Source organism: Myxine glutinosa, chromosome 7 (assembly GCF_964187855.1).
Source record: "Myxine glutinosa chromosome 7, kmMyxGlut1.1, whole genome shotgun sequence".
NCBI lineage: Eukaryota > Metazoa > Chordata > Myxini > Myxiniformes > Myxinidae > Myxine > Myxine glutinosa.
In genome coordinates, this window is record NC_136267.1 from 29,650,268 (window position 1) to 29,666,659 (window position 16,392).

The 16,392-nt window shown below is 41.6% G+C and overlaps 1 protein-coding gene across 3 annotated transcripts in view; it reads right to left on the minus strand.

Annotated features, from left to right (window-relative positions):
* The window catches only part of PAM (peptidylglycine alpha-amidating monooxygenase), a 115,992-nt gene that overhangs the window by 61,744 nt on the left and 37,856 nt on the right, over positions 1–16,392 (minus strand). For all 3 annotated transcript variants that reach the window (XM_068121979.2, XM_068121981.2, XM_068121980.2), the window contains exon 6: positions 5,623–5,714. In XM_068121979.2, the coding sequence (XP_067978080.1) occupies positions 5,623–5,714 (92 nt within the window). The remainder of the gene's footprint in view (positions 1–5,622; positions 5,715–16,392) is intronic.

Sequence of the window (16,392 nt, forward strand, 5' to 3'; positions counted from 1 at the left end):
AATGCCAGATGTAGAATGCCAGACAAAGTCTAAGAACTTCCTGAATTATTTGAACGAATGAGATACCCGTGCTACGCACGGGTGGGAGGCCAGAAGCAAACAGACAATACAGAAACGGCGAATGCTAAAGCATGAAACCAATAAATTCCACATTCCTGTAGCACCTTCAGTCGCACGTCAAACATGGACAGCAAGTTTGTGAAGGACTTCCATGAAAAACGTACCCATTCGCAAACAAACAGGTACCCAGTCAATGGCGAATCTGCATATGGCGATCCGCGAATTCACGTTCAGAAAGTAGAAACCGTCACGGCATTTTGTCATTCACTTGAACTCGATATCTCTTTTTTCATTCCAAACAGCATAACTACAATCACAAATTAAATAACATTAAATTAAAAAATAAACTTTTAACAACAATCGTGACATAAACAAATATTTAAATCCTGATGTGAAGTTCCGTACGGTTGGGTGAATACAATTACGAATTCAAAATCGTAATTGTATTCACTCAATTCCAATCATCAATTGATACTTTAACAAAACGATTAACACGATTAACGTTCATTACGATTGAATACAAACAACAACAACAGGCATTTAAAGCCCATTTTCCCTGCAAGAGCGGGGGTTAGCCTTGCGGTCCCCATGACAATCTTCTCCATTTTGCCCTATTTTCTGTATCTCCCCTTGTTAACCCCCTTGCCCGCATTTCTTCTTCGACCATCTTTAGCCAAGTCTTTCTCGGTCTTCCCCGTCCTCTACTTCCTTCTAGATTCATTTCCATCACTCTTCTCAACCAGTCACTTTCATCCTTCCTCGACACATGACCAAACCATCTCAAACTGTTTCTCTTCACAGCATCCATCACAGGCTCTATTCCCATCATCTTTCGCAATTCATCATTTGTCTTCCTCTCTCTCAACGATACTCCGCACATCCACCGAACCATTCGCATTTCCACCCTTTCCAGCCTTCGTTGCTGCTCTACGTTCATTACCCATGTCTCGCTCCCATAAATCATAACACTTCTCACACATGCAGCATACACCTTTCCCTTCAGCTTTAACGACACTCCCCTCCTCGTCAGCACGCCACTCAGTTCCCGAAACTTCTTCCATGCACATCTCACTCCAGCAACCGTTGCCGAGTCTGATCCACCTTCTCCATTCAGCATGTCTCCGAGGTAACAAAATGTTTTCACACCTTCCAGCTTCACGCCGTCTCCAAGAGCCAACTCAACAATTCCTCCATCTGCAGCTCCCTCTGTGCACACCTTACACTTGAATGTAGCTGCCACACTGGTTAATGACCCTCTCAAACCACTACATTTTTGATGAACCCACTCAGCGCACATTGTACATTGAATGGAATTCACTCCGACACCCTTCCTGCACACAGCACACGGCCACTTCCCAGTTCTTTCCACCTCACCACATGCTTTACCACTTGCCATCACCTTCATTTTTCCGATATTCACCTTCACACCTTTTGTCTACATACATTCCTTCCACTTGTTCATCTTCTCCTTCAGTCAATCCATACTTTCTGCAATCAACACCAGATCATCTGCACACAACAACTCCCATGGTAAACCCTCCTTTACGTTCCGAGCCAGCACCTCCATCACAGCTACAAATAGTAGTGGACTTAGTACCGACCCCTGATGCACTCCCACCTTCACATCAAACTCACCACTGTTCCCGTCCATCCTTACAGATGTGCACGCTCTATCGTACATTGCCATCACTGCTCTGATCAACCATTCCTCCACTCCTAACTTCCTCAATGCCCATGTCACTACTTCACGTGGAACCCGATGGAATGCTTTCTCCAGATCAACAAACCCAAGAAACAACTTCTTCCTCTTCTCCATGTACTTCTCCTGCAACTGCCTCACAATAAAAAGCGCGTCTGTCGTTCCTTTTCCTGGCATAAATCCAAATTGCATTTTGTCAATCTTCACTTTCTTCCTTATCCTCCTCTCCAACACCCTTTCCAATACCTTCATTCCATGCTCCAATAACTTTATCGCTCGATACGAGCCACAGTCCAGAGGGTCACCTTTCGCCTTGTATAGAGGGACGAGGGTACTCAGTTCCCAATCCACTGGAATGCGGCCTTCTTTCTCCACCAGATTGCAGATCTCTGTCATTCTCTTCACACACCAATTTCCCGCTGCCTTCAACATATTTCCCACAACTCCCGTCGGCCCTCCCGCTTTTCTCCTCTTCATTGCTTTTATCGCTTCCTCAACTTCCTTCTCGGTTATCTTCTATGCGGGTCCTAAAACTGGGTTACTCTCTATGTTGCCATCCCATTCATTCTCTGCATTCAACAACATTTCCATACATCTCTTCCATCTTCCTTTAATTCCATCTGGGTCCACAACGATATGTCCCACTTCATCCTTCAAGCAACTCACCCCCATCACATCACACCTCTTTCGCTATTTGCTTTGCAATCCTGAATACCGCTCTCTGACCCTCTTTCGAATCCAAGCGTTCTCCGAACATTTTCCTACATGCCTCCTGCGCCTTTGCTACCCCTTTCTTTGCAGCCTTCTTGGCTGCCTTATAACTTTCATGCTCTTGCCACTCCTTGAGCTTCTTCCTCTTCTCGTCAATCTTTTTTCCAACTTCATCATCCCACCACCATGTTTCCGAGTGCCTCTGTGGTCCTTTTGTCCATCCACATACCTCACCAACGGCTCCCAACAGACTATCTTTCATTGACATCCAACGACTTTCAAGCTCAACCACATCATCCTCTACCATACTCAGCCTCTCTTTTAATGCCTCCCTCACTGTCACCTCTTTCAACCTCCACACCTTCATTCTCGGTTGGTACTTCACCCGCCGAGCTCTCCTCGCACCTTTCATCCTTATGTCACAGACAACCAAGTGGTGCTGTGAAACAGCCTCCTCCCCCGGGATCGCCTTTGTGTCCCGGAGGTGCCCCCTATCTCGCCTACGCACCAGCAGGTAGTCAACGGTTGTCGTCGACCCACCTGAAGTGTATGTAACAAGCTTATTATCCTCTTTCTGGAACTGAGTATTACAAATCTGAGTATAACTGAGTATAACATTACGATTGAATGACAGTTGTATTTGGATATTATCAAACCCGCGCATTGCCGTCGTCTGTCCACTTCCGCATTCGCGGCAGGTTCATAAATGTCATCAAAATCTAAACAGTATTTGTAGAATTTCAACAAAAGCCACACCACTGTTCATATCAGTAAATATTATTCCATCGTGTTTGGAAAAACTGGAAAATTGGGGAAAAAATTTGAAAAACAATATAGCCTATTTTACTCCAAGGGGTCCCAGGTATACCCACCCAAAATATCGTTGCGATCGGTTCAGCCGTTTTTGCGGTACTTTTGAACGGACAGACGGACATTTGGTGAATTATAGTAAGATGTCGACATTCAGGCACGGGTCTTGTTACATTTACGTGACACTGCACAACATGGCAACCTACGTGTCATACATGTCGTCGATGTCGTCTGAGGCCGAATAATTATTGTGAAGGAAAATCTTCGACATTTTGATGTATGTGTAGTGAAATCGTATTCGTACTAATGCTGAACCCAGGTGATGATCGTTGCTCGCTGACACCGCTAGGGGCGCGGCTATAAGACCCGCTGCGGTCGGTGCTCAGGGGGACTTCTCCTGTGACATGTTACATCTCGTGGACTCGCTAACGGTACGCCTGCATAGAATATTAAGCTTGCTTGCATTGAATGTTATGGATGGACCCATGTGATGCCAAACCTTACTCCTATTGCATTTCCTGTATTACAGAATGATGTCATGGTCTTAATGGAATTAAACCACCAGATGGACTAAAGTTGTGGACCCGACTGGTTTTTCACAACAGTATGCACACAGTGGACACGCATGGGAAAGGTCTTTCTTTCTCCGAGATGAGTTTTAGAAAATTCAAAGAGTGTGCCGTGCTTTGGAAAGAGTTAGATGGGAGGCCAGAAGTAAGATTGCCATTCAAGCAGACAGCCTCAAATTCGATTGGGTCAGTGCAGGTGTCAAACATCTGGGCCCGTGACCGCAACCAAAATCAAGTGAAAATGGATGCGGAAACACTGCAAGGTAGGATTTGTGATTCGGGGCTATCCACATGTATTACAATGTTTTCATGATTATCTTCATCTACAACCAAGACCAATAAATAAATACGATACTTTGTTTGATTACAATGAATTATATTTCATGTAGAAAATATTATCCTTTTTCTCATTGGCTTAGCGGTTAGGGTGCCGGCTTGGGATCCTAGGATCCTGGGTTCGAATCCCGGTCGATCGCTGAATTAACGCCAGGGGGGTTGACTCAGCCTGTCATCCTTCCGAGGTCGGCAAATTGAGTACCAGCTTGCTGGGATGAATGATCCCGGTGTGTACCCCGATTTAGAATAGGTGCACCGTATCCCTGCGCATCGTAAGAGGCGACCATGGGTTGGCGTCAGGAAGGGCATCCAGCCATAAAAACATTGCCTCAAACAGGGCACCATGATTGTCATGGGGCCCGCAAGGCTAACCCCCGCTCTAGCGGGGGAAAATGGCCTTAAAACGATCATTCATTCATTCATTCTAGAAAACGGCAAGGTCGGGCCATCTATCACACACAGACTGCTACTGATATAATAATATCAATATAATATGCTACCGATATAATATCACACAACACAATATAATATGCTACCGATATAATAGCACCAAGTATGCTACCGTTAAAAAAATAATAGATATAACATACAGAAATAAATTTTAAGAAAAACTTACCCTCTGAAACAGAAAGACCTGTTGTTATAATATTGTTATTACCCTCGCCAGAGGAGAGGGTATTGCATTTGTGTCCGTTTGTCTGTCTGTCTGTTTGTCTGCACAGAATAAATATGATTTTCTCTGCAACCTTCTTTTTTTTTTTTGGGGATACAATATTCGAGGCTTGTGTAAGAGCTAACATTAATTACATAGAAACAAACTGACACATAAAACATATGATAAAGAGAGCAGAAGACAAGATGAGGAGAGAGAGGGAAGCACACAAGTACAACAGTAGAGAACAGGGACAACGGGAGATCTGTGGGAGGGAGAGGGTTTGGGGGGCGTGTGCATGGGAAGGGGGGGGGGGGCATGGGAGAGATAAAAAACACATGGTCACATGGACTGCTAGGACACATGGACACCAAAAAAAACGTTGGTCCGATTGACAGGAAATTTTCACCAGAGGTGCACCTCCACCTGTAGAATGTTTTAATGATAATTATGACGTCATAGGTCACGTGATATGGGCGCCATCTTGGAAAAATCAAAAAACATGTACAATTCCTAATTGTACATGTCCTCTATGGGACACAAGAGACCGACAAACAAAGATTATGAAATTTAAAATTATGAATACTAATTAATGTGCAGGTTTTATCGTTGATGACTTTATGTGCTCATTCACTCTTTCTTCACCTGTCCTCCAAATTTCACGTAGTTGCCAGTTGGTTGTTTCCAGTTGTCCTAGTTGCCAGTTGTCTAACTGCTTATTGCATTGGAGTCTACATATAAATTCAGGCAAAGAGACATGTGGTCAAATAGTTCAGGTGAAGTACCTTCTGGGAGGTGCGTTGCTGTTGCATTGCGAGCCCAGGCATACATGATGTTGGGTGGACCATGACAAGCTCCAGGTTTTGTACCACAATCCCTGCAACATGCATCAAAGACAATGACTTCAGCATAACCCCTGGTGGATACCCATTTTCACTACCCACAGCCTTTACATCAGAATATCATTGGAGTTACAACAAAAGGTATTAACTACACTTTCATTAGTTTCCTAAAGATTTCCGAGACGTTTTCAAATAATGCAACAATAGACTAAAAAAACAAGTGAAACAGCTTTATAGAGTTTCCCCTGTGGTGTTAAACAACATCAACTAATGTTGATGTTGATGCAATCATCATATAACACCACATGACTGGAAATGTAAAATCATTGCATATCAAACCTCTATCAAGGGAATTGTTTTTTCTCTGCAACTGTTGGTCTTGACTCAGGGGGTTGAATACTTATGTAAATTAGATATTCCTGTATTCCATTTTTTATTATTTCGTAAATATTTCTAAAAAATAAATTCCGCTTTGACATTATGTGTAGATCAGTGTCAAAAAAAAATCTCAATTTTAACCATTTCACTATTCAAGCTGTAACATTTCAAGTTACAGCATTCAAGCTGTAACAACAAAATGTGAAAATTGTCAAGGGGTGTGAATACTTTCTGAAGAAACGTCGTCAACGCAGGAGGCCGCCATTAGGCCCATTGAGCATGTGCAATAGTTGCCACCCAGTTGTTATTTGTCCATGCTCTCTCTCCTTTTTAAATGGTGAGCATCGAGTAACGAAGCAGAACGTACCATTTTAAAAAGTCCCTATCATGACCTGGACGGGAATGAAACCACAAACCTCCCAGACTTGGAGCGGACGCTCTAAGCATTAAACCACTGAGTCCAGTTAAACGCACCAACAGCATGGTTATGATGGAAATGTATCCAAAAATATTCTACTTAAACTTTAAAGGAAATAGTCCCTTGATTTTTATGATAAAAGTTTAATAGAATAAAAAGATGACAAGTTATAATATTGTACTTCAACTTTAAGCTGCATGGAAAGATCATAAGAGTTTGAACGATTTATGGACATAGAATAATCTAGTAATTACGAGTACTTTGTAAAGGGAGGGCCTTTTGCAAATGTGTCGACACCAAGTAGATATAAATGGGAGAGTCGAGTGAAAAGTGGAGAAGAAAAGCCAGTCATCAGTAGCTTTGCTGTGGACATCACCATGCTGGAGTGCCTTGCGTATCGCTTTTGCTTTGCCTGGTAAATACATGCTTTTGACTGCACCCACCTGTTGGTTTTACATAAATTGATTGAAGAACTTGAGGATTTTGCGACAGGGACACGGAGGAAGAATGTGGGAGGGGATGAATGACAGAGTGAGTGGAGGGGGAGGAGGGCACAGGGAGAGACAAGCTGGACACAACCTCAAACACAGCGATAAGGGGGGCTGAAGGAACTGGAAGGGAAAATTGGGGATGAAAGAGCAATGGAACAAAAAAGAAAAGGCGGTGGAGGGAGAACTGAGAAAACACAAGAACCTGGAGAGGGTTAATGATGGTAGAAAGGATCATGAGTATGGACGAAGGATGATCTGGCATAGTGGGGAAAAACAGCCATCTTGAAGCCCTAGAAGGAAAAATGAAAATTAACAAACCGAGGAAGTTGATGCCACATGCGAGAAAAAGAGGAACAAATGAGGGGAGGGGATCACTGAGGCTGGAATTTGAGAGTTTTGCCAGAAGTAGGTTAATGGCACAACACATGCACCCTGGAAAAAAGGGAAGGAAAGGGGGACGAGAGGTACACAGAACACGGAAAGGGCAGAGTGTGCAATACCAGAAAGGAGGAAAGCTTCACCCTCATCAGTTGCGCCTCGGATTAAGGCAAGAGATTGAGGACAGTCGAGATAAATAATCTGATTCATGAAGTTCCATGCGCCCCCTCTTATTGGAAATCCTAGATCCACCCCTGGGAGTGCAACAACACTGCAACCCAAGGTGAAGAGCATACCCAGAAGAGCATAGTTGGCAGTCCAGACAGCTTGGACACCTAAGCGGAATGGACAGCCGAGTGATTAAGATGCCAATTCGTGGCAGGATTGTTAGCCCCAATTTGAACAATGGTTATTGATTATTGAACAATTATTGATTATTGATTATTGCTTTTATTGATTGATTATTGATTGATTATATTGAACAAGCCCCTCCCAAATGCTATCTGAAAACGTGAGTTACATGCAGGATTTCAGGAAGAAAACCTCCCACCTAGTCAATAAATCCACTGGAGCAAAGTACTGTGAGGGAGCATCTCCACAGGTGGACTTTTCCACCACCGCTAGGGCTGCTCAGTGAACACAAGTATCCAGAACAAGGTTGTATTGCTTCTGCTCAATTCGACTGTCCAAGTCAATCCTACACAGTACATTCCATGGTCACTCAAATCTGTAGCTGCACAAAACTAGTGTCTTGGTCAACCCAGGCATGCAGGCCTGAATATCTCAGGCCACACGTGGTGCACGATGCAACTCCTCTTTTTTAAGCTCCTGCTGGTTTAGCTCTTCTCTTGATCTCTGGCTTTGATCCACTGTGGGATCTTTGCTGTCTACCAACTAATGTGAATAGATGGAAAACTGGAACGGCACTCTTCGACGTCGGGACATCGACCGATATGCCACCAAACACATTATTACATAATTATACATCCATGTACCAAGTTTGATTTAAATCCCTTCAGCTGTTCTCAAGTATCACATTTTTACCTGACATGACTTCTGACATTTGATGTTGAAACCTAACCAGTTCATCTTTGCATCACAACATATATTTATACTAAGTTTGGTCAAAATCCCATCACTGATTCACAAGTTAACACAGTAACATAATTTTTTAACCAAATGGGACCTCTGACCTCTTGACCCTGTGGAAGTGTAACTCAGTGTAACTTATTAATTGGCACTGGTAACTTATTAATTAACACTGGTAACGAAGCAGATACATTTTACATGCAAACTCTGTGAAAGAAGAGTTTGTAAACGAGTGTCAGGAATGCGCCCGAACATGATAATCTCTTGTCCACCTGGTCACAGCCCCTGGCTGAAGCAGCCCCCTATCGTTTGGTAAACGGAACTCACAACAGGAGGGGAGCGAGCTGATGCCAGGACTTGGTACATGCATGACCTCGGGGCATTAGCGGAGAAAGGATTAACGGTCAGCGGACAGAGGATTAAGTCCAGTTTGTCCATATAAACGAGAGCAAACGTTGAGTCGAGAGGACTTGTTACCAGGAGCTCTGACCAACGGGAGTGGCGGAGGAACATCAGCCGAACGAGAAGGACCATGCGAAAAGAGTTAACCTGGTCCATTGAATTATGCGGTATTATTTGGTAAATGGAATGAAGTGAATAACCAGTTAATAAACCAGACCTTTTGTAAACCTGTGTCCGGTCATTGGAGTCTTGAGTCCCCCACTACAAATTCCCCTACAATTTGGAGGCACCGCTGACATCAATTGTACGAACAAGTCTTTAAAAAAAGGTGAGTGTGTCTTGTTTTGTCCAATATGATTACGAACTTGGAAATAGTTTTGTACATACATGGGGAAGGAGGTGGTTCTGGGGGTTCCGTGCGCACCGATGCCGCGATAGGTGGCGTGAGCCATCACGAATGGTACTTCGATAAACGACTGTAGCAATTTATTCGTGTTTTTTTTTCTAAATGATTTCTGTAAATACGTATTTTTGCGCTGGTCATTAAGGGTCTTACTGTGACCTGGGAGCAAACGGAGCATGCGTGCACCTTGCGACCATTTGCTTCCAGGACGTGTAAGGCCGGTACACTCGTTTACACACCCGTACACGTATAAAGTACTTCTTTTTTTGCACTTGTTCAAAGCACTCGACTTGCTCGGCATGCGACAGGGAACCGGGAAATGGAATTATATTTATATATATATATTTTTACCTCATTCCAATTTATGGTATTGCGACAAAACGGCTTATATCTTTGGAACGACTGGTCGGATTTAGACAAATTAAAACTCGTTCGATCAACAAATAAATTCATGACAGACAATCCCACCTCATGCCGGTCCAGAATTAGTGTGAAAGATGGCGATTGGATAAAAATTGCATACCAACACTCCCTCACTGTCCCTTATTGTCCCTCATGTCCATTCCGGCACCCTGTCTCTTGCTCCCGCTCCTTCTCCCTCCCTTTACTTCCCATTGGCAGACGTTTTGCGAGAAGCAAAGCGTTTTACAGGAAGATTCCAGGAAACAAAACCAGTGCTGTTGTTTTTTTTTGACGAAATTTGCCAGACAGATAGCATGGGTGACACGGATTAAATGATTGGATTTTGGTGAAGACCCAGGTGCGAATCCGGCTACGAGAATTGTTTAAAGTGATTCTTCACCATCAAGAGATCGGGTGAAAAGCGATATACATTATATTTAACATAATATACTTATTAATGTTATTATTTTAATATTATTCATATATTTAAAAAAAAAAAAAAAGTTATGGATGAGTTTGAACAGGTGGAATTTGGGGAAATTGGTGAACAAGTGCTTTTGAAAAATAATAATAATAATAATAATTCTGTATTATTTGGTTAACCAGTTTGTGTGAAACCTCAACCTAAATATAAAAATTGATCTGCTTGGTGTTAGTTTAAGGGCTGTTCCAAATTTATCCTGATTATCTATCTATAATTCCAGTAATCTCTGTGTGTTTGTTTGTACGTTTGTCTGTGACCGCTGTTTCTCGACAACCACGGGTCCGATATACTTTAAACTTGCCAGGTATATTGCTGGGGACCCGAGGATGTGCCTTTTCAAGGTTTCATATTAATCGGACAATTACTTACCGAGCTATGTCCAAAAAACGATTCAACCAATCAGAGAGCAGCGAGCTATCGCGTGTGCCGAACGTGGCGGACACACTCTGCCTCGGATGGCACATTTGAGAGCGTATTCATTTATTTCACGTTTGCAAACTATGTTGGCGCTATGTTGGCGTTAAACTATGTTTTAAAACTAATTAAAACCCCGGGGGGATTGTCACTGTACTCGCAAGCCGTTCGCCGTTCGCTTTGGCGTTGCGAATGGACCAAAACATTTCATGCACCAAACCATTTCATGTAAAGCGTTCGCCGTTCGCTTTGGCGTTGCGAATGGACCAAAACATTTCATGGACCAAACCATTTCATGTAAATAGAGGGGGGGATATAATTTTAGATATAGATATAGTACGGGCATGCCCTAGTGAGAGATAATTACAGGAAATGTGTACTGTTCTTGTTTGGTGATTATGAGACAAAAACAGCAGAGTGGGAATCGGCAGACAATGGAACAGCTAGCGACGAGTGTTTGTGAGTAACAACCACCCTCTGGTCGAGGCTCATAGGAGGGGTGATGCTTACTGATTCGGCACGCTTACAATAGGTGTTAATGGTGGGATGTCAGAGGTTTTGGTGTGGTTTAATGTTCACACTGTTTTGGAAAATAATGCTCGATGCAACATGATCCTAAAAAGAACCCATCCCTACATCGAAAGATCAGGAAGGGAAGGAATGGAAAATTTGAAGTATTAAAGTTACGGAACTCAAAATGTCTGGGTTTGGATGTAGTCATTAAAGGATTGAGTCATTCATTGGTGTGAGAATGGTCCTAACATTTTGATAAATGTTTGATAATGGTCCTGGTAATTTTAGTCTGGTAAGGTAAGGTAAGGTTAGTCCTGGTAAGGTATATTGCTGGGGACCCAAGGATGTGCCTTTTCAAGGTTTGAAATTAATCGGACAAGTGGGTCCCAAGGTACGGTCACCGTACTCGCAAGTCGTTCGCTTTGGCTTTGCGAATGGACCAAACCATTTCATGTAAATAGAAGGGGGGGTTCTGTGGTCGTTCGCTTTGGCTTTGCGAATGGACCAAACCAATTCATGTAAATAGAGGGGGGGGGGGGGGGTTCTGTGGTCGTTCGCTTTGGCTTTGCGAATGAACCAAACCATTTCATGTAAATAGAAGGGGGGGTTCTGTGGTCGTTACTGCCACGTGGTTTCAAAGTTTTTGTTGTTGTTGTTTGCACGCATGTTTTTTTTTGCAAGCACGTACGGGCATGCACGTACGTGCGGGCACGCCCTAGTATATATAAATTGAGGTAATATTAAGTTATGGAATTAATTGCTTTCAACAATGCAAAGGGTGACAAGATATGGGATTTTAATGGGATTTAAATGGGATATTGGTTTAGGAATGTTTAGAGGTCATTGCAATGTGATAATTACTTGTGATCTTTCGTTGTTGCAACGTTTTGCTCCAACGTTTTGGGAACATTCAAATGTTGGGTTTTGCTGACGTTTCCACAACGTCGCCACAACGTTTTACTTTCGTTGTTGCAACGTTTTGCTCCAACGTTTTGGGGACACTCAAATGTTAAGTAAATCGGATAAGAATTCACGAGTTATTTCATTATGAGCGATTAATGAAGTACTTATTTAATTAATTACATTTCTTATTAAATTACAGTAATTACATTACAGTAATTACCTGAGGTAATTACAGTTCCGGTAATTACAGTAATTACAGTAATCATTACAGTAATTGCAGTAATCTTATTACAGTAATTACATTACATTAACTCAGGCACCTTTTGAGTAAGGAAGCTGATATTTGGACATGACACTGACCAAGTGATGTGGCTGTCAAGGAAAATATTGATTTATTGATTAATCATTTAATAAATAGACTCGTTGATTTATAAATGACTTATTTAATTAAAAGTCCTCAGAAATACATCTTCGGATGAAATACTTGCAGATTGGTTATGCTATGAGCCAATTGATTAAGGAAAATATTTTGTGATGGCCATATTGGCAATTTCGTGGCCATATTCGTGGCAACTCAGTTAGTGCCACTGCACCTTTAAAATGCATCCCTGCGTTCATTTTTCGATCGATTGAGTTGAAATTTTGAACAATTGGATCTGGACTGTCGTTGTTAACGACTCTAGCACGCACTCGTCCAATCAGGATGGAGCGGTATGGTCCCCGGATTATCACTGCCCGCAGTTTTAATTAGTTTTACTTTTTCTCTTGGTCATATAATTTTGAAGACATGCATGTCATGATAGAGGAAATGTTTGTTCTGTTAAACGGAATAAATGTTGTTTATTTGTGTGGGTGTGTATTTTTGTGTATTTGGGATATATTTTCACGACTAATTCCAGTTATCGTCCTGCAAAATGTCTGCTCGTTCTTTTTCCTTTGAGTCGTAAATTCCTGTTGAATTCTCATTAAAATGCGGAATTAAGTACGCTGTGTGATGATGGAGATCCTTGATGACGAATCAGGAATAGTGAATGAGCAAACAAATATCACGGATGGTACACCGGATAAGGAAAATGTAGATGAAACCCCTTTTGCTCAGGTGCTGTGCAGCGCTGCACAAAGATCCATATGAGCGGGGCCTGGGTGCTGTGTAATTAGTACACAAAGAGCCAATTACTAGGGTGCTGAATAAACACAAAGATCCATTTTTTGGAGCTGGTTCTCCCGGTGCTGTGATTTATTCAAAGAACCAAATCTTGTAAGAATTAAGATATGATTTGTCGACATTATAAATACTTTAATATATGTAACGATTTTGTAACGATCATCCTGCAAAAGGTCTGCTCGTTCTTTTTCCTTTGAGTCGTAAATTCCTGTTGAATTCTCATTAAAATGCGGAATTAAGTACGCTGTGTGATGATGGAGATCCTTGATGACGAATCAGGAATAGTGAATGAGCAAACAAATATCACGGATGGTACACCGGATAAGGAAAATGTAGATGAAACCCCTTTTGCTCAGGTGCTGTGCAGCGCTGCACAAAGATCCATATGAGCGGGGCCTGGGTGCTGTGTAATTAGTACACAAAGAGCCAATTACTAGGGTGCTGAATAAACACAAAGATCCATTTTTTGGAGCTGGTTCTCCCGGTGCTGTGATTTATTCAAAGAACCAAATCTTGTAAGAATTAAGATATGATTTGTCGACATTATAAATACTTTAATATATGTAACGATTTTGTAACGATCATCCTGCAAAAGGTCTGCTCGTTCTTTTTCCTTTGAGTCGTAAATTCCTGTTGAATTCTCATTAAAATGCGGAATTAAGTACGCTGTGTGATGATGGAGATCCTTGATGACGAATCAGGAATAGTGAATGAGCAAACAAAATAACGAATGCTGCGGCTGGAGCAGTGGAAGCGATTTTTGAATTGTTCAATGATTATTCGATATTGTTATGACTTATTGTCAATAGGTATACTAAGTGGCCATGAGGTAGCCTGTTGCTATGTACAGTTTTATTCTATTGTTGATTATACCACATAGCTGTGGTGATAAAGGAAATGTTCGTTTTAAATAGATGATTATGATAGGACCATGACTATAAAATCATGATGATTATTATGAATGATATCATAGGGTTCAAATGCAGAATGCTGCATGAACTTGGGAAAGAACTTTCAAGCCCTATGGGATAAATTGGGTGTTACAAGCGATGGAGTTTCAAAATTTAGCATGATTGAAGGAATTTTACAGTCTTATTTCAGGAGTTTTACGAAATTTATATTGCCAAGAGATTTGGGTACTATTAAAAGAAAAATGATGAGATATTTTTCCCAAAGAACTTTAATATCTGCCATCCATTTTGGCTGTCTCACGAATGAAGGATGAGTTGCCTTTAGTGGTTGCAAAGAAAATTTGTGGAGACCAGGCAAAATGGGGAAATATGTCAGATATGACCCTAGGACAGGATGGTGATTCATCAATTAACATGAGGTACGAACCAGAGGTGACGGTCAATGGATGGACCTGTCCTAACATCATTGGGGAAAGGGCTTATGCAAGGAGTCATCCAAAATGATTAATTTGATTTATTGATGAATATTGATGAATTAATTGAAATTGAATAATTGATTGAATTGTTAATTGATTGAATCTAATTGATTGAATTTAATTGAATAAATTTAACTGAATAAATTGAACTGAATAAATTGAATTGAATATATTGATTGTTTGATTGATGAAAATGCGGTCTCAAGAAAGAAGCTTTGATATCTTTGCGAGATATTAACAATGTGGAGACAACCTGGGAAAATTGAGCAAGGTGGTGAGTTTATATACAGATATATATGTGCGGTTACCATTGTGTGATTTCCCCGTCAACAGAGCGGACACCTGAGGATTCACCCATTTCATACTGACCCTCCGGCTCATCTGCAAATACTGATCTGTGAGATTGGATTGTGCAAAAGCCACGGCTGAGGGAGATTCTCTGGAAATCACCGTGTGAACAGGTGGAGAGACCCTTCCTGGAGGTACGAGTGAAGCTTTAGAGGAACAAACTACAACACATCCAACGCTACTTTGATAAAAGGCAGAATGGGAAATGGAGCCTGCAAGAATACACAAGGACAACCAGAGATTCCACAAAAAGGTACTTGTACACATCATATGTACGACCGTTATGGTGCAGAAGCTATAAGGCAGGTCGAGAATTGGTATTTGTGGACAAAGGGACATGATGAGGAGTTTCCAAGAGATGGTACATTTGAGCGAAGTCGATTGGAAAGATTGGAACAAAGATTGAAAGCCAGGAAGAGACAGAATCTAACGGTAGACTGGCTTGCATTCCATCTTTGGGATGGTGAATCCAGACAACGGGAACAGCAAGAACGGATAACGGATCTAGAACTTAAAATAAAAAGGATACAGGATACAGTGGAGGAGACAAATGCACAACTGCCCTCGAAATTAGGAATGAAAGTGACGGTTGTCCCATCTGATTTCCAGTTGTCTCCCCAAAAAGGATGGTACAGAGAATTTTTTCGTGTTTCAGGAGATAACGAGAGATTGCAGTGGCAACTCAGGGATGTAGAGATGCAGCCCAGCAATACAAATGCACAGGTGCACAGACCAGGAAACGACAGAAACCGGTGTTTCGAGTGTGGAAAGATGGGACATTGGAGAAGAAGATGTCCGTATGTCAACAGGAGGACAAGGTCATGGGGCAAACCAAGATCAAGGGTACCAGTGCGTACCGGTACCTCAGACAATGATTAGGCCTTCATTGCTGCAAATCCCAAATGATGATTGGCCTCAACAGATTCGATTACTGGACAAACATGAATAACTGTCGATGATTCTTGGGTCTGAAAAGTTTTCGGAGCAAGAATTATTCATTTTTTTGCTTGTAAGCAAATTAGTAATTAATTGATCACATGCCGAAATTGGATCTTTTATGTTGGGCACACAATTTTAAATTTACAAAGTTGGAACAATTGCTTTGCAAATTTTAAACCAAGGGACAAGGGTCACATGATGATCAGGTGGGAATTTCGGACTATTGTTCCACACGATTGATAAGTCAGTGGTCGACTGACATGTAAATGGGTGTGTAGTCAAATTTGGATAAATTATTGTGGGAACTGAAAGGGTAATTTCAATGTGACATCATAGGGGTTTTCTAAGAATAAACTTTTTGGTCCATTTGTGTATTAGCATTTCTAAAATTGAAGGACAAATTTTATGAAATTGAAATAAAATTGACACCCATCTTGATCTGTAAATAATACTTCCAACGCAAACAAATACGCATAATGCATGTGTGTGTGTATTTTTTGTGTGTCAATGTTAGTGTTTTTTATTGTTTTGTGTATCAATCTTACAAGATTGTTGACACCGACAGTGTGCCTGTCTGGAAATGGATAGTTTTATGTGGA